The sequence below is a fragment of the Fulvia fulva genome, chromosome 8, assembly GCF_020509005.1.
Source record: "Fulvia fulva chromosome 8, complete sequence".
In the NCBI taxonomy this organism is placed as follows: Eukaryota; Fungi; Ascomycota; class Dothideomycetes; order Mycosphaerellales; family Mycosphaerellaceae; genus Fulvia; species Fulvia fulva.
In genome coordinates this window covers 1718860-1745788 of record NC_063019.1, presented here as the reverse complement: position 1 = coordinate 1745788, position 26929 = coordinate 1718860, and the positions used below count along the sequence as shown (strand labels likewise).

At 52.8% G+C, this 26929-nt stretch overlaps 13 protein-coding genes across 13 annotated transcripts; 8 read left to right on the top strand and 5 right to left on the bottom strand.

The window, feature by feature from the left end:
- Positions 1 to 199: 199 nt before the first annotated feature.
- On the top strand, positions 200 to 1912 carry CLAFUR5_11131 (uncharacterized protein; the record flags this gene model as incomplete). The annotated part of the gene is made up of 2 exons (XM_047910279.1): positions 200 to 981; positions 1387 to 1912. 2 exons carry the CDS (start codon positions 200 to 202, stop codon positions 1910 to 1912), a joined length of 1308 nt encoding a protein of 435 aa, XP_047765513.1.
- A 1617-nt stretch (positions 1913 to 3529) lies between these two features.
- CLAFUR5_11130 (uncharacterized protein) lies at positions 3530 to 4446 on the top strand (the record flags this gene model as incomplete). Its single annotated transcript, XM_047910278.1, has 2 exons — positions 3530 to 3918; positions 3984 to 4446. 2 exons carry the CDS (start codon positions 3530 to 3532, stop codon positions 4444 to 4446), a joined length of 852 nt encoding a protein of 283 aa, XP_047765512.1.
- A 463-nt stretch (positions 4447 to 4909) lies between these two features.
- CLAFUR5_11129 (uncharacterized protein) lies at positions 4910 to 5581 on the bottom strand (the record flags this gene model as incomplete). Its single annotated transcript, XM_047910277.1, has 1 exon — positions 4910 to 5581. The coding sequence occupies one exon, from the start codon at positions 5579 to 5581 to the stop codon at positions 4910 to 4912; it is 672 nt and encodes a 223-aa protein (XP_047765065.1).
- Positions 5582 to 6550: 969 nt separating this feature from the next.
- On the top strand, positions 6551 to 7420 carry CLAFUR5_11128 (uncharacterized protein; the record flags this gene model as incomplete). Its single annotated transcript, XM_047910276.1, has 1 exon — positions 6551 to 7420. The coding sequence occupies one exon, from the start codon at positions 6551 to 6553 to the stop codon at positions 7418 to 7420; it is 870 nt and encodes a 289-aa protein (XP_047765066.1).
- Positions 7421 to 7689: 269 nt separating this feature from the next.
- On the top strand, positions 7690 to 8955 carry CLAFUR5_11127 (uncharacterized protein; the record flags this gene model as incomplete). Its single annotated transcript, XM_047910275.1, has 1 exon — positions 7690 to 8955. The coding sequence occupies one exon, from the start codon at positions 7690 to 7692 to the stop codon at positions 8953 to 8955; it is 1266 nt and encodes a 421-aa protein (XP_047765060.1).
- Positions 8956 to 9217: 262 nt separating this feature from the next.
- On the top strand, positions 9218 to 10234 carry CLAFUR5_11126 (uncharacterized protein; the record flags this gene model as incomplete). The annotated part of the gene is made up of 1 exon (XM_047910274.1): positions 9218 to 10234. The coding sequence occupies one exon, from the start codon at positions 9218 to 9220 to the stop codon at positions 10232 to 10234; it is 1017 nt and encodes a 338-aa protein (XP_047765061.1).
- Positions 10235 to 11307: 1073 nt separating this feature from the next.
- On the top strand, positions 11308 to 11892 carry CLAFUR5_11125 (uncharacterized protein; the record flags this gene model as incomplete). The annotated part of the gene is made up of 1 exon (XM_047910273.1): positions 11308 to 11892. One exon carries the CDS (start codon positions 11308 to 11310, stop codon positions 11890 to 11892), a length of 585 nt encoding a protein of 194 aa, XP_047765062.1.
- Positions 11893 to 13733: 1841 nt separating this feature from the next.
- Positions 13734 to 14489, bottom strand: CLAFUR5_11124 (Vacuolar protein-sorting-associated protein 24; the record flags this gene model as incomplete). The annotated part of the gene is made up of 2 exons (XM_047910272.1): positions 13734 to 14378; positions 14442 to 14489. The coding sequence occupies 2 exons, from the start codon at positions 14487 to 14489 to the stop codon at positions 13734 to 13736; spliced, it is 693 nt and encodes a 230-aa protein (XP_047765063.1).
- Positions 14490 to 14975: 486 nt separating this feature from the next.
- CLAFUR5_11123 (uncharacterized protein) lies at positions 14976 to 15880 on the top strand (the record flags this gene model as incomplete). Its single annotated transcript, XM_047910271.1, has 4 exons — positions 14976 to 15042; positions 15105 to 15433; positions 15535 to 15735; positions 15788 to 15880. 4 exons carry the CDS (start codon positions 14976 to 14978, stop codon positions 15878 to 15880), a joined length of 690 nt encoding a protein of 229 aa, XP_047765057.1.
- A 1539-nt stretch (positions 15881 to 17419) lies between these two features.
- CLAFUR5_11122 (Heterokaryon incompatibility protein 6, OR allele) lies at positions 17420 to 19192 on the bottom strand (the record flags this gene model as incomplete). Its single annotated transcript, XM_047910270.1, has 1 exon — positions 17420 to 19192. The coding sequence occupies one exon, from the start codon at positions 19190 to 19192 to the stop codon at positions 17420 to 17422; it is 1773 nt and encodes a 590-aa protein (XP_047765058.1).
- Positions 19193 to 19456: 264 nt separating this feature from the next.
- On the bottom strand, positions 19457 to 20407 carry CLAFUR5_11121 (Tetratricopeptide repeat protein 1; the record flags this gene model as incomplete). The annotated part of the gene is made up of 1 exon (XM_047910269.1): positions 19457 to 20407. One exon carries the CDS (start codon positions 20405 to 20407, stop codon positions 19457 to 19459), a length of 951 nt encoding a protein of 316 aa, XP_047765059.1.
- Positions 20408 to 20560: 153 nt separating this feature from the next.
- Positions 20561 to 21826, top strand: CLAFUR5_11120 (uncharacterized protein; the record flags this gene model as incomplete). Its single annotated transcript, XM_047910268.1, has 3 exons — positions 20561 to 20752; positions 20800 to 21357; positions 21410 to 21826. 3 exons carry the CDS (start codon positions 20561 to 20563, stop codon positions 21824 to 21826), a joined length of 1167 nt encoding a protein of 388 aa, XP_047765112.1.
- A 2153-nt stretch (positions 21827 to 23979) lies between these two features.
- On the bottom strand, positions 23980 to 25158 carry CLAFUR5_11119 (uncharacterized protein; the record flags this gene model as incomplete). Its single annotated transcript, XM_047910267.1, has 1 exon — positions 23980 to 25158. The coding sequence occupies one exon, from the start codon at positions 25156 to 25158 to the stop codon at positions 23980 to 23982; it is 1179 nt and encodes a 392-aa protein (XP_047765493.1).
- Between the last annotated feature and the right edge of the window lie 1771 nt (positions 25159 to 26929).

The following is a 26929-nucleotide window of genomic DNA, read 5'->3' as shown; positions in this document are numbered from 1 at the left end:
ACTTCGAAAGAAATTTGCCTCTCAAAACCAGAATGTCATCGGTCGTCCTCAAAAGCGAGGAGCTCACATTTCCTTCCAAGAGGCAGCCATCCTCATTGTCATGTCAATCTTAGGACCATGTCGCTCACCCAAGCAGTCGTGTGCCGTCTATTCCCGCTTCTGCTCCTCAACGCCTTTGGATTTTACTACGCCGGCCGCTATGGCTACGACCTCATCCAAAAGTGCCAGGCAGCAAATGAAGCGTCTGCACTTCACCAGGAAGCAAAAGCAGCTCGAGACCGTGTTCGGACACGCGAGGACGATCATCTCCAGAGGCAGGTTGATGAGCTCCAAGAGAAGATCGAAGGTCGCCGCCCCCTTGAAGTCTAGAAGCCTGGATGATAATACCAAGAAAGAGGCACGGACTTCTCTGGGAAAGTCAAGAGGCATTGGCCACAATGAGAAGCTCGATCTTAGAGCGGACCCTCACGAAGGAAGTCGACTTTTGGCCTTGCCACCGGAGCTGAGAAACCATATCTACAAGGAGGTCTTCGCAGGCGACGAGACATACTGCACCTGCCTCAACTGGCATCGGCACCACCACTTTTGCGCCGTCAAGCGACGGCTCCATGTTCCAGCTCTTCTGCAGACCTGCCAGCAGCTGAGAGCAGAGGCGTCTGACATGTGGTACAGCCAGCTTCAGATCCACTTCCAAAGTGCCAATCGACTGACATGGCTGCTTCGGCTGATGTCTTCACAGCAAAGATCGCTGGTTCGGATGTTGGTGTGGGACCTGACGCCTTCGACTTCGTGGCTGACGGCTGAGACGTATCTTGACAAGTTGTACGCCGATCTCGAAGAGGATAAGGTCACAGTTGCGAGGGATGTGTTGCATGCGAGAATCACTGTTCGTACTGCAAGGAGATGGCATGGGCGGGCCATCGTCACAAGTGATCCGCGAAGTGATGCCCAGGCTTTGATGAAGGCTGACATATCGCTGATGTGAGTGAGGAAGGAGCATACAGTATGTGACGTCAGGTCGCAAACGCAAGGCCGTTACATGATGCATACCACGAGCACCTTCATCTTCTTTCTCACGCCTGACTCCACCAGCACCAACACCTGCAACTGCCAACGACCGCTGAAGACATGGCGCAGTCTCGGCCACCCGCCAGCAGTTGCCGTCTCCTCGTTGTGCCAGCAGCACTGCGCAACCACATCTACAAGTCTCGTGTTCGAAGACATCCCAAAGCGACATACACCACACAAGGACGAACTCCTGCCTCTGCGAGGCCAAATACCCCTCCTCTCTTGCTACATCCACAAGCCATACGCCGTGCCAGGATTGCTGGGCACGTGTCGCCAGATAGCCGGTGAAGCTGGAGGACTGTGCTAACCTCACATCAGACTCGGCGCCATCGACCCCTGGGACCTGGTGCGGTTCTTGGAGATGCTCAGCGACGGAAACACAATCAAATCGTATGTGCGCTTCACGCTCCCCCACGCATCGTTACTGACCAAGCTCTCAAAGCGCTACGCCGACATCAAAATGGCACCACCCTTCAATATCATCTGGGGCGCGGCGTGTTCCGGAGTCGTCGTCGTCTTCGTCGCCATCGTCTTCGTGGCCGTCGCCTGGCACAACGAGAGAAAATCACGACGAGCTACACGCGCGGCACAACTCGCACAGACCGAAGAAGGAGATATCACCATGAACAGGGGAGGAGGCGCCAGCATGGGGTGGACTGTGTCTGTGGGTGTACAAAGTACAGCTCACAGCAGAAGGTGTGTTGGTTTCGAGCTTCCATTTCGTCAACAGGAACGGGGAGTGGTGGGAGGTGGAGTCTTGTTAACCGGCGTACGACGCATACAGGATTGTTATGAAGTCTTGAAAGGAATCGACCTAGGTACAGCAGAGTGTATGTGCCTTTGAAGGTATAGCTCCAGATTTTATTGACCTGCAGCCATGGATTCTAGCAGGCAACCACGGTGTCACCAATGTTTATATGACCGAATGGCCAGCTTCAGCCCTGGTCATGTCTCTGGCAGATCAACACATTCATACACCAGGACAGTGTTGCTGATGTGGTACCTCCATTAACATGGAGTGTGTGTCTTGGGCGCTCGGTCCACGTGTGCGGCATTTTCCAGCAAATGCCTCACAGCCTCAGCAGTGTCTCTCACAACGCATGACAAAAGCAATCCTTCTCTTCACATCTCAAACGCCGCTTTTCTCATCGGTACCACACAGCCTCTTATTCTCCTCTTGCTTCGCACCATACCGGTGGTTCTTCTCTTCATCGTTCGGTATCATCTCATTCCTCATGGCGCACGGCGTCTTGGCTGCGAAGATGCTCACGAATGCCTTTCCGACACTCCGAACAGCACTCTGACTACCCGATGCTATCGACTGCCGCCTCGACGGTGATGCTGTCGTTGCTGACGTTGCCGTCGCCGGAGCTCCGCCCCGCTGATCCGAGGGTGACCGGCTTATGCGATGCCTGGCGCTCATCTTGCTGGACCGACTGTGTTCTGGATGGGAGTCCTCGTTGCTGTTGTTACGACGCAAGGGCCTCTGCGATTCGTCTTTCGTTCCGCTATCTGGTCACGAGGCAAGAGGTGTCACTGAAGAGGAGGCAAGGTGGGTTCCACTACAGCTCCTAAGGTGCGGAGAGAGCTGTCGCAGCGTTGCAGCACCCGAACAACAACACCACCGAGCCAGCTCAACGATTGGCTTGTGCAAGTCGTATCTCGACCAGCGATCCTGGTATACCCTGCCTGGCTCGATCCAATATCGCACCGAGACACATGTCAACCATACATGTAGCTGAGGCCTGGAAGCAACCAGCAACATCATCGCCATTGCTTGGCCGCCCGAACTTGAGGCGATCTAGACCGCGATTGGCAGGCACAAGCGAAGCTATCAGGACTTCAACAACGACAACAGTTTGTCTCTATGTGCCTATGCCCAGCAACATGAACAGCCGGAGACGATCTGGATCTATCAGCAAACTGTGTACATCGTGCAGCCGATGACACCGTGCTTCGCATGTCACGATAAGTCTCAAACAGCAACAACACAATCAATGCAACCCTTTCCCGAAGGATGAGCCAACAGCCGTATGCGCGGGCCCTTCCGCATCACTATGCGTAAGACTGCGGATCCGCCGTGGGATGCATCTGATAGGCACAGGTGCTCAGGTATATCAGGCAAGTCTGAACCTCACTTCCTTTTGCTCTGTCCCGTTCACCAGCAAGAATACACTTTCCTGCGGCTCAGTGGACGTCCGCTAGATAGCACAACCCAAGCATCTACCAAGTCTACCATATCTCTGCCTTTCACTTTCACCTTCACACGCTTTCAAAACCAGCTTACGCTCAGAGCCACACGAACGTCCTACCCAAACGCTACCCGCATGAAGGATATCGTCCAAACCAAGCATACCACGTTGATGTCGCATTTCGTCGACATCTCCAGAAAGTCAGGCCGAACATTCATTCCACTTCGTAGTAGTAGTCGCAAACACTTCGACTCTAATTTACCGCAATCATGGAGCAACCAATCTCAGCAAGCATCACAGTCAATGCTGAGAAGCGAGCCTTGAACAGCGTTGCGGTAGATGTCGGTGTTTCAAAACCAACTATCGTGGCTGAGAAAGTCATGGGAAACTGCCCGTCAAAGACTACTACCATTACTGGTGACAATGGTGTTCGCGTCCTGACTGTCGACGACAACAAACAAGCTGGATACTCTTTGGCACTCTCCTTCTGGGAGGACCATTCCAGTCGGTACTTCATTGACACTCCAGATACGGCCCACTGGTCCGAGCAGCAGAAATGGGATCTGCACTTGCGAATGATGGAGTACATCACGTATGCCCATCTGCTCAAGGGCCTCGTAGTCAGCGCAGGTCCAGACTACGACTGCGTAGCACTCTGGTACGACCCTACCCCATCACGCCGTAAGCACACCACAACGAAACCAAGCTAAAACCTCCCACTAGGATGCCCCCCACCCAAAACATGGACGATTACCTCACCCTCCTGCGCTCCGGCATGTGGCGCCTCACCTACCAACTCTCCCCCCTCGGCCGCGGCCGCTTCTTCAACGAATTCCTGCCCCTCCTCAACCACACCAAGGCCTCCATAATGGGCCCCCGCGACCAAGACTCCTGGTACCTCGTCTACATCGGCACGAAGCCTTCCGGTCGCGGAAAAGGGTATGCAAGGAAAGCGATTGAGTATGTGACGACGATGGCGGACCGGGGTGGGAAGGCGTGTTATTTGGAGAGTAGCAATGGTGTGAATAGGATTATTTATGGGAAGATGGGGTTTGAGTTGAAGAAGGAGATTTGGTTGCAGAGGAAGAGGGAGAATGTTGGGTTGGATATTATGGTTAGGGAGCCGGTTGGTGGGGTGGGAGAGGAGAGGGAGGATGATGCGGATAGTGGGGTTGATGTGAAGTGAGTTGACAGTCATGGAGCAGGAATGGAATTTCGCCGCGAAGTGGGAAAGTGGTTGAGGAATCAGAATGTCAGGTTGAGTTATCACGGAGTTGGATCCTTGGGACTGACCCTTATTCGTTCTTTAGCTACGCACAGATCTGCACTATCAATAAGAAGAGGATCTCCATCGCATGATGTGTCAGATGAAAGTCTATCTGTTTCGATCTTCCTTGCGTAATATACAGGGTTACAAATGTCACACAGATAGGCCTGCGATCCAGAGGCAAGCGAACGGGCAAAGCCGTTATTTATGACGCTCGCTCGAGCAGCGCAATCAGAAAGGTCATCAATTTTCAACCGTGTGATGGGAAGTGTCTGCTTCTCGATGCATCATACGTGGGTATCTTCTCTAATCATCACATCGCCGAGCCGCATGGCCGGCGTCTATCATGCCATCTGTCTCGTTCATCTTTCCCAAACTTGATTTACTCCAAAATGTCCTCAACCGACTGCACATCCATGTCAAACAAGTCACGCTCCTTCTTGCTTGCACATGCGCGTGGACGAATAGCCTTCTGCCAGTTCTTGAATCCCTTATCGGCGGCGGTGTAGCCTGGAGTTTGTGGGTCCAGCAATGCTTTGTAGGCGAGAGCGAAGTATGTGTCGATAGCTGGCAAAATGACACTGCAACGTCCAGAGTACTGGTCGTCACCGTAGTTGATCTTCTTCACAATCTCCTGAATCTTGGTGCAATCCTTCTTGAAGTCCAACTTGGTGAGCTGCTCGAGATAGCTCTTGACGTTGGTCCAGGTTCCGTCAGATAGAGTCGAGTTCGAAGCCTTGTAGCCTTCGTATTGGCTGAGCTCCTGGTTGAGGACTCTTTGGTATGCAGTCTGCCCCGTTTCTGCAGCGAGAGCGCCTTGTGCTGCGGCTAGGTAGGCTGTCTGTGATTTGTACTTCTTGCTCGCGACGTTGTCGAGGAAGTAGGAGACTGTTGCAACGTCGGCGTACCAGGAAGACCAGGTGGACTTGATGATTTGTGCATCGGTTGAGCTAGAGGAGATGCCGGCTCCAGTCTCTGGTTGTGCGTTTGGGATGGTGAGGCCAGATACTGTAGATGCCACCAGGCCGGTGAGGAGGGTGAGGGTGAACTTCATCTTGCGAATGAATGTGGTCTCGTGTAGAGGATCAACGAGTGTGTGCTGGTGTTTGGCTTGATTGTTTGTGTGGAGTAGGATGGCGATTGAATGAAAGAGGATACTTCCAGGTTAGCATATTATATATACTGGACAAGCCTTACTTTTCAGACAACGACAGTGCTCAATCACCTTGATATCAAGCTAGTCGGTCTCGTCCGTCAGCCACGTGGTGTTGCCATGCATGACAAGAGATCAATGCGGAGCGTGGCGTCCACAGACGTGCTCTCTTGCCAGTCAAAGTGCTGAATTGGGCCACCAAATGTAGTTCTGGATGATGCCAAGGTGTGAAGGTCAACGGCAGGAGCGAAGCGGCGACATTGCTTGAGGCGGAAGCATCGCCCAGGCCTGCCGTCAGTCATCAGATCCATGCACCGGGTTGCGGATACTGGCGCCACGTCCAGGACATAAAACAGCCAGGGCGAGAGCATCTCACACATACTACAATGGAGGCGCCTTATGATTATCAGAGTCAGATATGCTGTTCCGATACTTGCGGACGCGCCGTGCATTTCGTCCACGTGCGGTAGGCACTAAGCGCGGTCCAGAAGCCACGGATTCAGGTCGTGGCGGTAGAACCCTAGCACAAGGGATACGTACACTTGGTCTTGAGCGCAACTCTCCATGATCGTGATGGACTTGATGATATGTCGAGGTGGAGAGAAATCGGAGTAAAGTCTGGAAGTGGCGCTGAAGCCTGAACCAGCCAGGAGAAGAGAAGCTTGGACGGAACCTTGAAGAGGAAGCGAAGACCCGTCTCACGTGCATGTCCGCGTACGATGACTCCGTCGGCAACACGAGCTGCGGGATTCCTTCGCGCATGTCTCTGTGCAGTCATTCTGGACGCGAGACCGCTTCGCACCGAGTGTACTTCCTCGCCGGGAAAGCATTGAGCGCAGCTGCAAGATGTTGCATCCTTTCCGCCAAGCAATGCCCCGGAGACCGTGGCTCCTCATCACTGGCATTGCTGGGTTGTTGCTGCTACTGCTCTATCGCCACGGTAGAGCTCCTGCTGGTCACAGGGAACAAACCATCGATGTGGCGGAGCAGAAGTCCCTGCCCGGGCCCTCGGATTTTGCCATCCTGTGTATGACGACGCAAGAGACAAGCTATGACTGGATGTCTTTCAGTAACAAGCACAAATATGCGAAGAAGCACGGACATGATCTGATCTGGGATTTTGAGCCAGCTCACGGGTACGCGAAGGTCTGGGACAAGCTGAACGTCACGAGAGACGCCGTAGAAGCCACGCTCTCGGGACGGAAAAGTTACCAGTGGCTATGGATGGTCGACTTTGACACTCTCATCACAAACACTGATATACGCCTCGATAGCGTCATTGAACAGAGCTTGCTCTTCGCAGAGCTAGAAGGCAGCAGCAGAGACGATATGCACCTCATCCTCACCCGAGACTGCCAACCTCTAAATGCTGGCAGCATGTTCTTACGTGCATCACCCTGGGTGCTGGACTTCGTCGAGCAATGGCGAGCCGGAGCGAATGTGCTGGCCATGAACACCACCAATCACAACCATCTTGTTCGCAATGAGCAGGAGGTCTTGCGTGACATGCTTGCTAGCAATGAGTTTGACGTTGTTAATAAGAGTGTCATCGCGCCTCAATGGATTTTCAACGCATATCCGGAAGAGATCCCATGTCGCGACACTCGATTCAATACTGCTTGGAAGCCTGGCATGTTTGTGATGCATTTCGCTGGAGCTGGCTGGGTCACGAAGCAACAAGACGCTGTCGGCACGCTCATGAGGAAGTACTGGCCTATGGTAGATCATATGGAGGTGTGAGAATTTGACAGGGCTAAAGCTTCTCCCACCTACGATGTGGCGCTGCGGACTGGCGTTGGCCCACGCATCAGACCGGAAGCCATTAAACCTCCACTTGAGCCGCAAACCTTCACGACCGGACTCGACGTCTCCATACTCAATGCTGGAACAACGCTGAATTTCGACATTTGCACCGGAGAAAGTGCAACGATGGAAATGTTGTTACGATGACCAGCTTAAACTCAAAAGGGGGCCCGGGTCTTGGCGAGATCTTGAGGACAGAGTATTAGATGAGTCAAAGTTCTGCGGTCACTGACCGGATCACTATTTTCGCCTCGGTCGCCGTTCTCGCCCAGACAGGAGTTCCAGCAGCACCGATACAGCACGATCAAGGCGAGCGATCTCAGCATGAAGACCACTCAACGGGAAGACTCGAGCGACTCGCTCATCACTTCATCCGTGGTAACAGCTTTGATCAACCACGAAAGAGAAAGCGCGGTATCACCTTCGAACAAGACGACTCGCCGAGACCAGCTGACACGATCATGCAGCATAAAGATGTACCACTGTTGGATTTGAGCCTCTTCAGGACGTCGCTCAGTGATGAACTATACGGCCGCACGACCCGGCGCGATCAGCGATATTCTCATCTTAAGGACCTTCCAGCTGAGATCTTGCTCATGTCTCTGGAGTATTGCACCACTGGTGATGTGGTCAGTATGCTGCGAACATGCATGGCTATCGATCGGACGCTATCGCCACATCTTGATTACCTGGGACGGAAGTTCGCCAATCAACAACGAGAGCGAATCGAAAGCGGACTGCGATTGCTCGATTTTGGCAGTCAAGGTGTAGACATCCTTACGGCTATGCAATACTACGCACATGCGCTTCAGCTACGCGAGGTACCGGGTTGCCAGTGGAATTATCGCGGTTGGATGCACGACTTTTGCAGATTGTACGCCAGCTACCTGCCAGGCTCGCACGAACCTAGCAGCCAGAGGCTGGACGGTGTCATCTATCTGGTGAAGCGTCTTTTCTGGTACCGCCAGCTTCGCCAGTACGAGGCTTCAGCTCACAGCTACCTTGACGAAAACCTGAGGAGATACCTATGGACATTGGCAGAGCCACACGGCCACTTTCTGACCGGACCTACCGCTTCGCAAGTCTTCAAGCAAGCCACTATTGATCGCCTGCTGAGGTCACCAGGTCGCAACGTCACCAGAACCTACCGACACGAAGCCACGTCGCGGGAGCTCTACAGTCTCTTCGGTCGCGCGGGCAACCTGGATCTACTCAGCTCGAGCGATATCGCTCGCGATACACCGTTGGCTGACTCTCCATATCCTTCATGGACCAAGGCATTTCACGTTTCCATGATTGGAGATGCTACATTGATGCTCCCGGAATTGCATGGCTACATGTACTGCTCGAGAGGAGGACATAGGCCGGATAGATATGCTCAGTCTGGTACTGCGTCTCGCACGCCCTTGCTCGTGGCTGCTATTCTGGAGGATGTCGGGATGTGCCCTGAGCTCGGGTACTCCCGTACATAGTTCGTGCGGTATGGGCGAGCGGCTTGGTTTGAGTTTTGAGTTTTGACTAGTGTTGTAATTCTGAGGACTGACTCGTGGTATACCTGGAGCAGCATCTTACAACTTCTTTCTGTCCCAACACAACCAACTTTCACACCCTCCACCTTTTACATCTATTCGCCATTCTAGAAGACTACTGCAGCCCAAGTTCTCTTCGGAATCGACATCTCAGCGGTCATCTTTGCTATTCATCGAAGCTCCCCGCCCGAGACTCAACCCAACGATGGAGTACACACAGCGCCTCGCTTTCCGGCAGCTCCCCCACGAGCGGCCGATTCCCGACTTAATCCAGGCTGAGAGCAATTCTCGTCGCTCACGCGTCCTGTTCCTCTACGAAAGGCCGCGAACAAGCCCAAGAGCATGGCTGGAGAAGCTTCCTCTTGAGCTTCTATTGATGAAACTGGAGCACACCTCGACAGTCGACATCGCAAATATGATGGAGATCAGCACAGCCCTTCGGTTCATGATCGTACCGCAGCTCACGTACCTTGGAGACCGGATAGCGAGCTTCCACCTTGAGAGGATCAGAGCGGTTGCCTCTACGCTGGACTTGACGGGCCTGGATATCTTCGCCGCTGTTCAGCATTACGCGAGTTGGCGCGGTGAATCCAATCATGGCAGTAACTTCTACCCCTTGAGATCGCAGTGGCGGGAAGGGTTTCGCAGGGGTTACATGCATGTCTTGTCGGGCTCGAACCCCGAATGGACGCCAGACAAGCATGAGACGATGCTAATGGACGAGCTCCTCACGTGCCTACAGACAATATACCACCTGCGCCATAGGTCTTTGGCGAGTCGGAACCAATCCAACGGCGGGAGTCGGCGGCTCAAGCGATTAGCCAGGAGTTGCGTTCTCCGGGGACCAGCTGATTGCCCTTCAGCATGGCGAGATCATGCTTTCGAGACGATGGAAAATCTATACCTTTTTGGCGAGGAAGATATACTGAAGGTGCTGGATCAAGCAGAGAAGGTCAACATATTGGACGTTGTGTGCGGACAAGGCGTGAAGAGAATGCCTAGAGGAGACTGGGAGGCACGATCCAAGGATTCCCATGGCGGAGAGTGCTTACGAACTTTCGGAGACAGCTTACCAATGCTTCACGGAGACCTCAGATACTTCTCCCGCAGTGGGGTGGATGGCCAGTTGCGAAATATCATATCAAGTGGTCCGCAGGCTGAGCAGAATCCTCTACTTCGGGCGGCTATACTGGAAGATCTCGATATCTGCATCCTCGTTTGACGACAAAATTGATCAAACATGGAGGGGGATCAATAAAATGGACGGACCGAAAAGATTGGACGATATTTTGGAAGTGAATACGAACGACTTGCTCGACTTATGTAGATCTGCAATCAAGCTTCAAGACTTGCATCAAGAGTTCCATCTTCGCTGACTGTCCAACAGCTTGCTTTTCTCCCTGGCTCCGTACAAGCGGGTGTGAGCCCAGCACTCTAGCACAAGAAGCTTTGAGTTTAGGTCATATAAACACGCCTGCGGTAACGTTCATCGCCAGATGAGGTACTTTCTCGCTCATTGCTCCTTGCTCCTTGCTTCATCCAATCGCAATAGAAGGTGTTGTCAACACGCTGAAAACATGTAGTGCAAGCTACCAAGATCCACGTGTAAAAGTATACTGACTCAGTATTTTTGAGGACAAATGGATATCTGACTCACCAGGGCTTACTTTAAGCCCTCAAATGTATCGATTGCTTCTCCTTCATCAACTGTACTTCACATCCACAGGTTCTCACGCACTCAAGCAGAATCGAGACAGTCACCCAAATCCGTATTTCGTCGCAATACACGAAGACTCCTATCAAATTTAGCATCCCGAAGAACAGGCAAGCATCCTCGGCCGTGAACAAGAGTAGATACAAGAACCGTACTGATCCCACAATCTAGGGGCGACTTTCCGATGACATGGATCGGGAGCGCACTGTGCGGCCTCTCTTTGCCGCACGCACTGAATTGGAAAACCTCCTGATCGGCAAAGAAGTTGGTGTCGTCAGGTTTTCGAATTTAGACCGCATTTATCAAAGAGCTGAAAGCGATGCAATGCGTCGATCTGCGCCACGGCTGGCGACTCACCAAAAGCGAGAGTCGTCCACTGTCCATCAGCTCGCGACTCCGACTGCCACCTCTGGACCTGCCGGAGAGGTTGTCAACGTGACAGCGATGCGTTTGGCGATGGTCGGTGGAGAGACTGCTGAATGTGTTCACAAGAAGGAAATCACCACAGCTCCAGACCAGCCCACCGGAAACGGCCACCATAGGTAGCACCGCTTGAGCATTTACCCGCCGAGATATTCCTCATGGTCGTGACCAACACTGCCGTATCCGATATCAAGAATCTGCTGGAGGTCAGCACAGCGATTCGGGCCAAAGTCGCTGCGAATATGGCTTACCTCCTGATCCACAGTGCTAGACAGGAGTATAGTCGTCTAGAGCGTACTGCATTCGCGCTCAAGAACTTTCCGGCCGATCTGTTCGAAGCTACCAAGATTTACGCTGAGAATCTTAGACTTCCGAGTCGATCACAGAACAGTGCCTTCATCTTCCATCAGTGGCAGGATCCAGCTTGGATGTACGACTTCGCAGCACTGTACTTGACACACCATAAGATATTTGCGGTGCCTCTATCGTTTTTTATGAGCGATACCTCCATCCTGGCCAACCACCGACGACGCCTGGTCCTCTTGTACTGCCTGGCCTGCAGACAGTCACCCCAGGAAGCTAGCTGCCTGCCTGTACATCTACATCTACCAGATTGGTACCGGAGGGGCAATCGTTTCCCACAATTCCTGTCGTTCACTGCCTGCAGAGATGCTATCACCAACGAGTTTGCTGGCATGTTCTCTGAACAGTTTCAAGAAGCCATGTTGAATCGAGCGACTTAACAGGATATCTTTAATGTTGGTACGTCTTGTACACCTGGCGAGGCGACCCAAATTTAGACGGCCAGAAGGCGTATCGTCCTACCGCAGCGGCCGTTGGCTATCCACTTACCTGGTCTACCAGCGTTATCACCCAAACTCGAATTCTGCTCGGAAGTCGAACACGGCGTACTGCGAGAGTCGATGCCGCAGACCTCAGAGGCTGACCATTCGATGCATTGGCTGAGATCAGATGTGTTGTTCAGAGCTATCTTGTTGGAGAATCTGCACATTCGCCAACGCTGGACTTGGCCTTGAAAGACTCCTGGTGGAGAAGTGAATTGCTGACGGCTTTGTTAGAAAGTCTGGGATATGGCTAGCAGAGCGAAAATCAGGATCTCAGGTGGGGTGAAGGTGTCCAAGCTACTGTTGCTCTGGCATGTGCTTCCAAGATCACATGGTCTGTAAAATCATTTTCGAGATATTCTGCTCTCCTCGGTCATGTCGTGTCCTGAATTCCCCTTTGAGCTAGGCCGTTTGTCATCGTGCTCCCCTAAATAAGGTCAGTATATATCCCAGAAGGCAATCTAAACGCCACAAGCACTGACTGCACCACCTGCACTCTCTCGACGTCGCTTTGGATGTGCACAGCTCTGGGCTGAGACGCCCTGAGCCAGTACTTGACACCAGCCAAGATCAATGTGGCTGCCGCGAGAACAGTTGCCAGGGTGCCGAAGACGATGGCGAGGGTATCTGATCCATTCGAAAGGTCGGGAGCTCCGTACGTCGGTCGGATTGTTTGGCCGGAAAGCTGATAGCACGAGCTGTTCTGTGACGGACTCATCGATGGCTGCTCTGAAGGGATCTTGAGGGGAGGAAGGAAGGTGGAAGCCGATGGCTGACGGGCGTAAGATTGCTGGTGGAAGCCTGTGAGCGTATAGACTGCTGATGGCCCCGAACTGCAGTGGCGGGGAGCGGCGAAGTCTTATGGTCAATGGCTATCGCATGTTTCATCTCGTTGCCTTCTCGTTCTTCGTCGAGAGCGAAGTGACAAGCCTCGATATGGCGGGCCTGTCTCCCGCTGCAGATCTAGCAAGACCGTGGCACTGCAGGTGAGAACATGCTCTTCGCGATGCCTTGGACGGTATGTTGACGGAATTTCAGAACCAGTCATTGAGGCGTTCGCGGCAAGAAGCCGGCAGGCTATGCCAACGACCACAGTGAATACGTCCGATCCCGAGGAACGTGGTATCGGGGGATGCGGACCGGCGTCTGCTCAACAAATGAGAACATTCATGATGAAACAAGGGGCAAGGCGACTTCCAAGCCGTGCATGAGCTTTGTGACCGTCGCCTCTCCTAGATTGCGGCAGGACGAGACCGCGCATGAGATCTTGCGGAGGTATCACCCGGCATTAGAGCACGATCGACTTGTTTGGGGCACTGCAAAAGCAGGCGGTGTGTGCCGCAGCAACGTGAGCGGGAGGCCCTCCCCGCTGCTGTGTAACCATGGGCGGCAGTGCAAGTCTGAGGTTTGCACGGGATGATATATGCCTGAGGCCCAACCGATGGTGGATTCTTTGCAGATTCGTGATCTGTCGCAAAGGCGTAAGGGAGTCATGCTCGACTGCACGGTGTGACGTGAGTTAGGCTTTGGGTGGAAGTGGCTTTGACCTGTAGGATGCTATTCTGCACGTCTGGGAAGATCATCAGCCAAGTGCAAATCGGAACCTTCATGTAGTGTCTAGATTAAGATCTCTTCACCACCCGAGCATATCACATAGCTCTGCAACACCGACAATGCCAAGCACCATGCAAACATCTCACATCGTAAGGTCGACGTCGTGAAGTCATCAGAGACCGGCCTCAACTCTTCAACGCCTCCAACCTCCCCCTCATCTGCGCCAACATCTCCTCCGAATCCATATCCTCCTCCTCCGCGGGCTGAGCCTCCACAGGCCCCACGGGCTCCGTCGGCAACTGCGTTCCCGGCGCACTCGTCCGATCCTTCAGCACCTCACCCAACACCTTATCAACCTCCGTCTCCGCCTCCTCATCCTCAGCCTCCAGCAACTCACTATCCGGCAAAGAATCCCCCGCCATCTCCTCAATAATCCCCGCCTTGACCAACTCCTGACTCAACTCCCTCATCGTCCCCGTCAACTCTGGTAGTTTCACTAGCATGTTGACGTCTTTCATGATTCCCGTGGAGGCTTTGATGCTGTCGCCGATCTTGCGCATGGCGAAGGCTTCCTCGACTTGCATGCCTACGGAGTTGAGGGTGGCTTTGGAGGTCGCGAGGCGAGAGCGTTGTTTGCGGACGCGGAGGAGCTCGCGGGCGAAGATGCGGGTTTCTTGCAGAGCTTGGTCTTTTTGGGAGGGGTTGCGTTGGGCGCGTTTGGAGGCTTGCAGGATTAGATTGCGGGTCTTGGATTCGAGGGCTTTGAGGTTTTGCATGTCGCGGTCGAGTTTGCGGCCGTTTTGACGGACGAGGGCCTTGCATTTTCGTTTCTGTGGTACGGATATCACATGTTAGCAGGTGGTTTAGTGGATGGTGGTTATCGGCTGCCTTACTTGCTCCTCTGGCGTGGGTCCGTAGAAGAACTTCCGTACGCCGTCCATGGTGTGTGTTGTGTTGTGGAGATGTTACAGTCGCAGGGGCATCTCCGGGGGTTCTGCCAGATATGCACGTGGCGAGAGCGCATTGTTCAGGTCAGTGGCAGAGTGGGTGAATGCATGTGACAGAGGCAGGCAGCTGCTAGAGTGAAGTGGGAGGCATGTCATGCCAAGACCAAGTCTGTCTGACGTCGCCATTGCAGAGACAGCAGCGCAGATCAAATGTCGTGGCAGGGAGACATTGACATACTCGATTCACCGTCACTGCATTGCACCCCGTCTACACTGCCGCAGAGATCAGGTGACAGACACAGCGCTTCACCAAGACCGAGATCGTCACAAGCAACAGCGGCAAAGCTTCCACCAGCTTCGGACCAATTCTGCGCTACGACCACAAGCCAGAGCTGTGTGAGCTGTGAACTGTCGCTGTACCTGCAGAGAACACACCCACATCCACCACACACACCACACACACCACACAACACCCTCACAATGTCGGCGCAGCCTACAAACACGACCGATGCGAAGGAGTTCGGCACCAAGACCATCACTCCAGAGGGTACGCTCCCCAACCACATACGTCGCCAAGGAACGGTCAACCATATTGACACTTTCCTGCAGTGACCTGGGCACAGCGCTCCTCCAAGACAGAAGCCGAGAAGAACCACGTCTATGTCTCCATCAACGTCCCCGACGTCGACCCCAAGAAGATCAAGCTCGACGTCCAGCCCGGCTACCTCAGCTTCCAAGGCTACAGCGAGTCCAAGAAGGCCGACTATGCAGTGAAACTCGAGTTCTTCAAGGAGATCGACCCATCTGCTTCGAAGACGAACCACTCGCCACGAGCTATCGAATTTGTGCTGCAGAAGAAGGATCTCGAAGAGGAGTTCTGGCCGCGATTGTTGAAGGATAAGGCGAAGGTGCACTACCTGAAGACAGACTTTGACAAGGTGAGTGAGGAGTGAGGTGGTGGAAGGAAACCATGTCCGCATGCAAGATGAAGGTGATGGGTACTATGGCAGGACAACCATGCTGACGACATCATTCACAGTGGGTCGACGAGGACGAGCAGGACGTCGTAGCAGATGATGATGACTACATGAGCCGCATGGGTGGAATGGGCGGCATGGGAGGTGACGGCGGCTTCGGCGGCATCGACTTCAGCAAGCTTGGAGGTGCTGGTGGTGGCATGCCTGGAATGGAGGGCATGGGTGGCGAGGACGACGACGACGACGATGCTGACGATGATGAGGTACATTATACGACTGATGCTACGTGATAAGCGTTATGCTGACATATCGCAGGACATGCCAGAACTCGAAGGCGAAGAGGGCGCATCCGCAGGTGCATCAAGCGCCGGCGAGGGCAGCAGCAAGAAGATCGAGGAGGTCGAGTAGAGCAATGTCAAATCGACCAACCAAGCATGGCTCCCGTTTTGGCATCCTGATCATGACACCAGCAAAAAGATCATTTGATGTTTCGCATCCTAAGTCCGTCGGAACCGCCATGGGTACCGCTACTGGACTGACGACTCTGACGACTGCACGCTGTAGATGGCAATACTGGATACAGGTGCATTAGCGTACAAGCAATCAAAAGGCCTGCATGTAATCAATGGATGTCATGAAAGTATGAAACACTTGAAAGCAAACGTTTCTTCTTAGCTCGACGATTGGAGCAAGCTGACATGCAGAAAGCAAGCTAAGCAAGAGGACACTGATATTCATACGATCGATATCTTACTCCGTCATTTCGCAGTTCTACTCAACCCATGAAGCACGAACTGTATACGATACTATACTTCTTTCTTATACATCAAAGTTCCCATCATATACACTGTCTATGGACTCACCTTCACATCCAGCACCTCGAATCATTCCTACCCCGAAGCACTAAGCCGCTGGAAAGAAGAGCCTCGACAACCTCTTGACATCACCTTGGATGATATCCAGCAAGCTGCCGAGCATGCCTATACCTTGGGTCGCCCGGCGTTATGCTTCAAATACAACAAACCTTGGTCGTCGTGATAGGCGCAAGAAGCCACACCACGGTGGTGGAAGTCATTCCTACTGCAAGCGGCCTTGCCGCCGTGCGCATCGCTCGGTCAAGCATGTGAGTGAAGAAGTACACCGTTTCGAGTCCACCAAGACACAGGATTCGACTCGAACTCAACGGCAAGGAACGCGGTAGGGCCAGACGAGCTCCGGCAGGCCGTGGTTCTTCGATCTACAACTTCCTCATAGTCACGCTGTGATGTCTAACCAGTATGCATACCTCCAGGAGCATTTCTCACAGAATTTAACGTCCGGCCATGGCAACACATTCGACGTCATCACTGTCTCGGTGACTGTGGTGCTCTGGTAAAGATGGAAGAACCACGTCTATGAGCTGCGACTATCGGCAAAGAGAGGCCTCATTTGTTGGAGGATGTACAACGTTGACTTTGACGACGAGTCCCTCGCATCTACTTCATTGTGTGGCCTTTCGCTTCAAGACAGGCTACTGCAAAATGTCGAGAGGAAGGATCTGCAGTGCCGCAGACGTTGACAGGTCCTCCAGGCACGGCATCCAGCAGATGTATCATCCCACACCTACCGGTACTATAGCAGATCTCGTTGCCTCTCACATATCTCTCAGCGTCTCATGGGGAAGTGTGAACACAGGTGGCAAGATGGAGGGAATGCTGGAATGTTTTGTGTGCTCTAGGAAGGCACATCGTGGGCTTGAGCCAGAGTGATCAAGGTGATGCTGAAGGCGTATGCTGCAGCACATGCAGCGGACGACGATTCTCGCGATCATTTCAGATAAGACCGTCTGTCGGTGCATACTCGTCAAGTTGTAGTGTATAGCAAGGAGGAGGATTCATGCTGCATTTCTTGAGTTGCATGAACTAGCGTTGAAGAATGTGAATACTTGGATGCCACGACCGATGGGTGCTATGTGAGATTTTTCCTGGATTCGCGGCTCACTGGAACTCTGGGGTTCGGGTCAGGATCTTCCATTTCTAGATCCTTAGGGGCGCTGCAGCAGCATAGAGTCGACAGGAGGCGAGCTTTTCGGCTGCCACTTTGGATGTCAGGTATTATTTGGCGGGTAGCCTGGTAGCGCCTGGCCATATTATATCTCCTAGCCCATTCCCAGATTGGAAACTGGCCAAGCATGACCTCAGCAAGAGTCTCGAGGGCATAGCGGAGTCGGCCATACCTCAGCGCTGTCGTGGGCTTGCCCTGGTTAAAGTCCCTGATGATACGTGCAAAGGCGTCAGTCAATTGCTTGTGACTAACCACTTCGCTCAAAGGTTGATCCTGCTGAAAGCGTTGTAGCAAGTCCAAACATAGTTCGTTGACTACTTCTTCCGGAGTACCGTCAATCTCGCCAGCAGTTACAGTTCCGGACGAGTCTATACTACCTATGCTCCAGCCTGTTGATGATATTGAGTGTCTGTCTTCGGACACAAGTCCATTAATGGTTGCGATTTCGCAGCCGTTTGTCTGGAGTGCATCTGGAAGATCCACAACTTGCCATGGCACAGTAGGTGTCGTAGCGCCAAAGCTGAATGTAAGCCAATTCGGGATGCGGAATTTTGTGTCAGCCCAGTCTACTGCCCGGACTTGTGGACGAATGTCTTTTCCGTTCAGGGGTACCCAGCCAGACAGCAGAAGGAGGTTGGTCGCGCGTCTTGAGCGAAGGATGGCTCTACTGACAGTAGCGAAAGCTTGCTCCGGTGTTCCCACGTAAGACGGAGTCGGAAGAAGATCGTCCCCATCGCTCGTCAGACCCAACAGTGAGTAGACCTTGTCTCGAGGCTCCGTTGCAAGGGAGTAGCGAGTGTCTATCAGTGCTTGGTACAGCGAGACTCGATTGGAACAATCGCCAGCGCTGTTAGACTCTTGTATCCGAAACTTCAATATCGTCTCAAGCAAAGTCTGTTCCCTGTGGGGAATCCCTGGTAAGCAGGACACTATGGCCAGTATTGCGTTGAGATTGATTCGTAAACGGCCGCATCGCACCAAAGCGCGACTAGCTTTGGCCGCTTCTTGAACGACCCAGACACGTTCCCAGTATGGCCGCATGACAATCTCATTGACACCTCGCAATGCCCGCGCAGGATCTTTCTGCTTCTGGAGGATGTGGGCAAACCAGTGATGTGCAAAGTCCGGGTCGGAAAAGAATCGAGGAGCAGTTACTTCTGCGGCTAGTTGATCGTGATAGGCGTAGCCGTCTTCCTCCAGTTTTCGGAAGTTCACATGGTTTGCGAAATCTCCCAGCAACGCCGTAGCATGCGCAGTATCCTCGCCTTCGGACCCGAGCCAGATGACTACTCTGTAAGCTTTCTCATAAATCAAGCCCATCAGCTTGACTTGGTCCGCCTTCTCGGGCTTGTTCTCCTGATTGATACAGACTGCATCTGCCCATAGCAGATCACCTTCCTTTGCCCCAAGATTCCGTAAGGCTGACACGAGATTTGTCGGTACGAGAGCATCTTGACCGTTGATGCAGATCCGTTCTTTCGTGGAGGCATCGCCCCAGCCGTAGGACAGAGCAGTGTACCTGGGCTGTACATTGATAGATAATACAGCAAGCTCGAAACGAAGGAGGCCGTTCCTATCACAGCTTGTGTAGCGCAGGAAGCGAACCTGGTACAGCGCGGCGTCTAAGTTCCGATAGGCCACGCCAGTCACGGCAGGCTTGGCTTTAGGTGCTGTCATCTTGGTGCCACGGAAATGATGGCACCTGGGTGGAGGTTGCGCATGTCCAGTCCCTTGAATCTGAGACCTGTTGAGACAAATTCAAATGGATATCTGGCACGGTTTCTGCAAGTTCGGGTGTTCAGCTCGAGCACAGCCACCGCCACGAACTTCGCTCGTGTAACAGTGATTGTAGCCACGTGATGCTTCGAAGGGCGGAGTAGTTGAATACTGGTCTGAAGCATCACGATGCCCTATCGTGAATGTTGTCGACTTGTCGACAGCTCATCCTTTGCCAGCTCCCTGGTTGAAGTTCATACTATACCCACCACTCTTCTCATCCTTCACAAACTGAAAATTCTCCGTACTCAATCCAAACGGCTTGAGTATACTATTCCCCAACCCCTTCAACTTGCCCATCATCTCCGCCATCTCCCGATCTTTCGCCTCATTGAGCTTCGGTCCCAGCCTCCGCGCAGCATCTGTGACCTGCCTCTTGTCGGTAGCACTCAAGCAAGGCAGCATCGTAGGACTTAAGAGCGTATGGTAGTCTTCTTCAGCACCTTGCATACTCGCCCATCCGCCGAGCTCCGTCTTCGCCTTTGCTCTTCGCATAAGGAGCTTGATTTGTAGTTTCCGTACTGCGTCCAGTGTTCGTCGTGATTTCTTGAGGTTCTCGATCCGTTCTTCGAGATCGTCGTCGACTTCTTCCACGCCGTCTGCTGGGTCGGGCTCTTCGATGGCTTTGCCATCTGTATTCTCTTTCTTCGCCTTAGGCTTCTTCGTGATGGGTAATGGCCACAGTCGCTCAAGGCAGTCGACACCCTTATCTGCACTTTCCACGCACTCCTTCCACTCTTCGAGCTTGAGATGACATGCTGCTATGTTCGATCGTAGTACTGCAAGCTCGTAGTCTAGGTAGTTGGGACATGAGGCCAGAGCTCGGTCATATGTCTGGATGGCATTTTCGAAGCTGCCCTTGCCGAAGAGTTGATTGGCATCGCCTTTGATTGAGTTCGATTCTGCCAGTAGAGTGGCTTCTTCTTCTGGGTCGAAGCGCTCGATTACCGGCTCAGCGGGGTTTGCGTTGGTCTCGGAAGGAGCTGGGTTTCGAGATGCTGATGGCGTTGCTGTAGTTGGCCTCGGCTCGTCATCTTCGTGGAAGGAATGGAAGCTCTCGTCGCTGTCGGAGTCGTGGTCGTCCACGCGGTTGTGGAATGTCGGGTTGGGAGGCATCGTGTATGTTGTGGTTGGTGTTGCAACTGGCAAGGAAAGTGGAAGAGTGATGTAACAACATGTGAAGGAACGGAGACAAGCCCGGCGCCCGCATTGACACTCAAGCAACTTTCTTGCGTTGCGACAGTCTTCTGAGCACACGACACAACAAGCATGGCAGAAACACCAAACTCCGGCGGATCGACGCCGAACGATTCGCGATTCACGTCGCAGGCGGTCACTGTCGAGGATCGCCTCAAGGCCGACACCGTCGGTCTGGTCACGCTCGACGACTTTCGCAAGAGGCGGGCAGAAGCACTTGAAGCAGCAGACGCCGGCGAGTGGTGCGACGAGTCCAGATGGACGGTAAGGACGTCGATCATGTATACGGAAGTGGGTACTGACGGCCCAAGTACAGTGAGCCAGGAGCAAAAGCGGCATGCAAGAAGCGCAAGAAAGTCGCAAAGACAGGCGGCCTGTCCTTTGGCGACGACGAGGACGATGTAGACGCTGCCAGCCATGTAGCCACGCCAGGCGACTCACGATCAGCGACACCCGCCAATGCGACGGCTGCGACCGACTCTGAAGCGCCCTCGGAAGGAGCCAGCACGCCGTTCAAGAAGAAGAGCTTGAGACGCAATGTTGGTGTGGGCATGCAGCCAAAGGCTCTGACCAAGTCTGCGCTACTGAAGGAAGCGCAGCTCAAGGAACAGCTACGAAGAGAGTACACCCAGATGCAGGAAGCTGTAAAAGCGACCGACTTCATGATCCCATTCGTCTTCTACGACGGCAAGAATGTGCCCGGCGGCATGGTCAGGATGAGGAAGGCCGATCACATCTGGTTGTTCGTTGAGCGAGCGCGCAAAGTCGGCGCTGACTTGGCAGGCAAAGGTGACAAGAGCAGGAGAGACTGGGCACGTATATCTGTTGACGACCTGATGGTCGTCAAAGGCGATCTCATCATTCCTCACGTAAGTCTCTCTGTTTGGCCCAACTCCAATCGCTTCGCTGACCCTCGCCCAGCACCAAGATTTCCATTACTTCATCATCAACAAGACCGTCGGCTATGTGGACGGCCAACTCTTCAACTACTCCGCCGAACCAACCTCTTCCACGCCGAAACACCTCTTACCCTCCTCGAACCCTGCCTCGAAAGCCGCAACGCCCGAACCACCCAAGGACGATCCAGAAAGCGGCCTGTACCTCCAGACCGCTGCACAGAGAAAGCAGCAAGCTATGCAAAGGTCGGATATCCCAGATGCTGATCTTGAAGGCTACGACCATGATCCGAACCTGACGAAAGTGGTCGACCGGCGGTGGTACGAGAGGAATAAGCACATATATCCAGCCAGCAGTTGGGAAGACTTCGATCCGACCAGGGACTATTCCAGCGGTGTGAGGAAGGACCGAGACGGGAATGCCATGTTCTTCTCACGATAGCAAGGGCCACCAGACGCTGCAAGGAGCAGGCTTGCTATCGCTGGAGGTTCGGTCGGAAAGGGATTCCGGCTTGTGGCCCAGTTACTCCAGGACATCGAATCATCCAACCATGATCAACCTGCTTTCCCTCCGTCTTTGACGTCCCATAGACACCACACCCAGGCCCAAGGCATACCAACACGCTCATCCTTTTCACCGAAAACTCCTCGCTCTCATCCATTTCACCCCTCCACACTCCCACTTCCTGAACTCAACCAATACACCGCCAGCACCACATACAAAATAAGGCAAAGCGGATTCAGCAAAAACAGCACCAACGGCGTAGGCCGTAGCAGTGCCATCACAACATTCTGCGCACACCGTCCCTGCCAAATCTCAAACCTCTTGGCCCGCGTATTGAGTTTCCTCGCAAAATCATCCAGCGTAAGATTATTCTCCGTATTATACCACCCTGGACTCCCTTTACTCGAACTCCTGCTACTCCCGGGCCGTAGCGTCGGTGTCATGGAACCTGAGCGGGAGAACGGATGCCAGGACCCCGAGGAACCTGGCCTCATGCTACCTGCTGTGGAGGGACGGGGCGTCGATTGGCCTGAGAGCATCGGAGAGGGAGGCGCGGAAGTCGCTGGTTCTCCCAAGGAGAAGGTTGAGAGGTCGCTAAAGGTGCGGGAGAGAGATTTTCGAGTAGGCAGGGTGGTTAAGCTGGAACGTTGACGTGCGGGGATGAGGGAGATGTCGCTGGCTGTGCGGCCGTTGATTACGAGGGAGAGGGTATTCATATTTGCGGTCGTGTCACGGTGGGGCTTAGGTTGGGTTGGTATAGATCCACTTTGCTGTGACGTGGCGTCGTTGGGCCTCTCAGGTCAGGCACGAGCTTCCTTGTCTGTTTCGAGAACGAGGTGGATCGGGTTTGACCTCGTTTGGGTAATGGTGGACGTGGTATAGATCCACTCTTCACCACGACTGTGCAGTACCCAATGTCACGATCTGAGTCTTCGCTGAGATCGCAGTGGTTTGCCGTTTCCAGTATCTTCTCTTTCTTCGGCAATGACTACCTTGTCCAGTCCTCTGGCCTGTCGTTCCAGTGGGAGTGGGGCGATTGTGCAAAGATCAGGGTAGTATAGCTCCAGCTTTCCAAATGCTCATCGAAAGACAAAGAAAGGTCTTGCTTAAGATCTGAAAGATTCTACGGGAGCAGAACAACTTCCTCTTCAACACTTCACTCTCACCCGATAGAATGAGGGGCCATCATATCAACACTACGGTAACTACATCACCTGGTAAGTCTACTACGTGAAAGTGATGTTCGCGGCGGAGAGGGACCATGTCGGCAACGGTTTGCAGATTTGATCGGCGAGACCCCACGGCGTTCGGGATGCGGAACGTGCACGCACTGATTGGCTGCGCAGCCTCGTGGGATGCAAATGGTCTAGAGTTCTTGTGTAACCACTCACGCGTGGTTGTTGAGGCATGAGTGTACTGTGTGGCCTATAGGACGATCCGGCTGCGGTGGATACTGTGCAGCATTGGACTCGAGGAAGGCCTTCTGCTTATCTTCTGCGACCACTGACCCGGTCAGATGAGGTAGATTCGTGAGTGGAGGCTGCTTGTACGAGTCAGCTTGTTGGCGGAGGTATCTGGTGATGGATGTTACTGTAGTGTTTGATGGCGGTGTAATCGGTGTTGCTGAGGTGTTTGTAGTAGAGGAGGAGAGGTTGTTGTCGGCAGGCCGTTGTTCATTCAATCACGTGCAGAAGTTCTGTGGACGATCACTGCTGATCGAAAACGTGCCAACTCAATGTTTGCCGATCATAGGACCTCACCAGCATATAGAAACCTCACACTCGCACTCGTGAAATCTTTCCTCCAAGTGCTCACCGGCGGCATGCTTGTTTTACCATTCGAACGACCTGCAATACCGCCCTTTGAGCCGAGAGAAGTGCGAGTGCCTAGGATTTAGCTGCCACTTCATGCTCTGTAGTGGTCAGCACATTGATCGTGCACTTACAGATCGTTCGACTTCGATGGTGAAAATGATCGTCGCGCCAAATCTGTACATTCAAGCAACATGCAACCTCTCCGCGGGTATCTTCTACGCCTCCTATTCGTCCTACTCCAAAAAACGCCTTTGCCAATATCGACCGTCTGTATCGTCACGCTGCCGGCGTCTGCCATTCGCTAAAATCCTTGAACCCAGCATTCTCTCCATCCCTATCCAGAAGATACTGGAATCTCTCGTTGTGCTTCAGAATAAATGCCGGTACATCAGTGTTGTTATCAACCCGATTGTAGAGTTCGCCAGGTCGCCCGAAGAGATCCTGGCCAGTGCGGACTCTTTGCAGCATGATAGCTTCATCTCTGTTCTCCTGCGTATTTAGAGGCGTGTGCGAAAAGCTGGACATCTTTTGCCGCATCTCCTCGAGCGTGGCGAAGCAGGATGAGCAGTGCCAGGCGGCATCCCACAGATCAGCTTTCTGGTACCATCTTGTAATCATCCCCCAGAACGGTATCCAGCTGACCGGGCCGCCATAGCCATGGCGGAGGTCGTTCGGCGAAAGAGTATCGTGAAGTCCATGGAAGACAGTCGCCTGCGGGTGTGGCCACTGCTCGCCGATGTGTAGCCACTGGAAGGAGTAGTAGTAGAACTGACTTCGAAGAGTAAGTCTGTCTGGGATGTCGCAGTGCCGCAAGATCTTCATCGTCTCCGGCTTGGGGATCTCGTCCACGTCGCTCAGAATGATCACGTCGCCTTCGTGAGCTTCTCTCGCAGTGTAGATGAGCGACGGAAAGGTCGCATGGAATAGCGAGTTCCGGAAGTAGCCCTCGTGTGCCCACGAGCTGAGACCGAGACTTGGGCCGGGATCAAGCACTGTTTTGCGAATGATCTTCTTGTGGAACCTTTTGAACTTGTCCCAGTGCTCCTCCAAGTACAGTGGCTTCTCTCTGCCAGTAAAGGTCGTCGGCGACTCAACAATAACGAAGTAGTCCACGTATGGCGCCAATGTGTTCAGTCGTATCTCTAGCCAGTCTAGCTCGGCTGAGAAAAGGAATGTGTCGTAGATCTTGCGATGGTAATGGCCCGTGTCCTTGGAACCGTACATCTTGAAATTGTGCTGCTTGCAGTAGCTAGCGACTTGTCCAGGCGTGGAAAACTCCCTCGAGCCAGGCGATACGCCACTCTCTTTGGCAACGGTATGACTAGCTGCGTAGCCGAAGCCCTTCTCTGTGGTGTGGCCGGCATGGCGACTGGAAATGACGACAATAAGTAGTGAGGCAATGACTGCGAATGCGATCAACGCATTGCGTTTCGCGAGAGCAGGCTTCGTGTACATGTCGTTCTGCTGGACGCCGTCCTGCCAAGATCTGTGGTGTCGTTGCGCGCCTATGGTCTCCTGTCGCGCCTCATGGCCAGCGGGTTCGTGCCTGGTGCCTTTACAGGATTAAGTGACCTGACAAGTTCGAAAACACACGATCCTCTGGGACTTTCTCGATGGGCATCTCTATGGATGTATGGCGCGAAGGAGAAGAAAAAGGAGTCCTACCGTATTTCACCATCTGCCTCATCCCGCTTACAGAGGTTCCAGGCGACGAGGATCACGAAATGCGCGCGACTTCCGTGTCTGTTCTTTCCAGTTGGCGAATCAGAGAGGTGCAAGCATACAAGCGAGATTGAAGCCATGCCAGATTCAGCTGGCTGACAACCGCGGAGGCGCGTTGTGGCGTGTGAAAAGGGGTTCATCCCGCCGGCAGTGTCAAGCATTCAGCGAACCGCTGCCGTGCCGTGAAGACGCTCGAGAGAAACGCGACCTGGTTATAGCAGCGATGTGGTAGATGCGTCTGGGCTTGTATGTTGGTTCCGACGGATTCAGGTTGACTGTACATTCGGAGACCCTACGCGTCGGAAAAGACGGTAAGATCGTCTTGTGACGGTCGCCATTGCTGAGGCCAGACATGATCGCATCTTTTCTTTGGAGAACTGAGACGACAATGTAGGAAATGGTTGTGTATTGACGAGAGTGCAGGAAGAAGAGAAGACGTGATGTAAACAAGACATAGGTGTCTTGCAAGGATGCACATTAGCGGAAGCCTGGTTGGTTAAGTTTATCAAAAAGAGCGGTATAGAGTCTGTTTGTCCGTTTGTCTATTAGTCGATATATCGATGTCTCGTTTAGTTAGTTTATAGACTAGTTAGTGTCTCGTTTAGTAGACGTGTCTACTATATATTAAGTACTTACGTAAATCGTATCGTAAGGTATATTATTTATAAAGGTGTTATAAGTAGGTATAAGCACGTAGTCGGGTAAGGTACAAGTCGAATAGATGTTCTATCTAAGGGAGGCGCGGAGGGCGCGAGAGTTATATACGGGCGCTAAGCCGCTAGTCGGATTAGTTAGCGGGCGTAAGGTCTAGGTACGTATCTACGGGTTTAAGTAAATATACGCCGGTACGGTAACACTACCCCCCCTCTTAGAGTGCGCTCCGGAGTACTCTCCTCTCCTCTTATATCTTTCGTATCTATTATATCTCTTATTACCTTCGTAAACACCTTATTATCTATTAGACTATACGTATTACTCTCTTTCTTATAAGCCCGGAGGCCTCGTTCTACCGGTATTAGAGCTATCGCTACTTGTGCTAGTTAGCGCGCTATACGTATGCCTATAGCATTCTTATTCGGTATCTAGTCTATAGGTAGTTAAAAATAGGTAGCTTAGTCGCTCTCGGGTAGTTATAGTAAAAGTTGGCTACGGAGGCGGCGGTAGTCTTAATAACCTAGTCCGTAGCTTTATAGGATAGCTCATTATATCTAATATATTTTACTAAGTATTCCTAATATAGCTATTTACCTCCTACCGGTATTAGCCCTCGCGGCTATCTCTTCTTATAGTCTAGAATTTACTTAACTTCCTATTAATCGGGTTCGGCGGGATCGGCTTTATATTATTCGTCGTCGACAATTCGGATCGGTAGTAGTACGGGTTATATCTGTCCTATAACCGGCGGATAAACTAGTATAAGAAGGTATAAGTAGAAGCGATTATCGATATCTAAAGTAGGTAGGAGCTCTACTTTATAAGTGTTACCCGGTAGTACCTCCGTAAT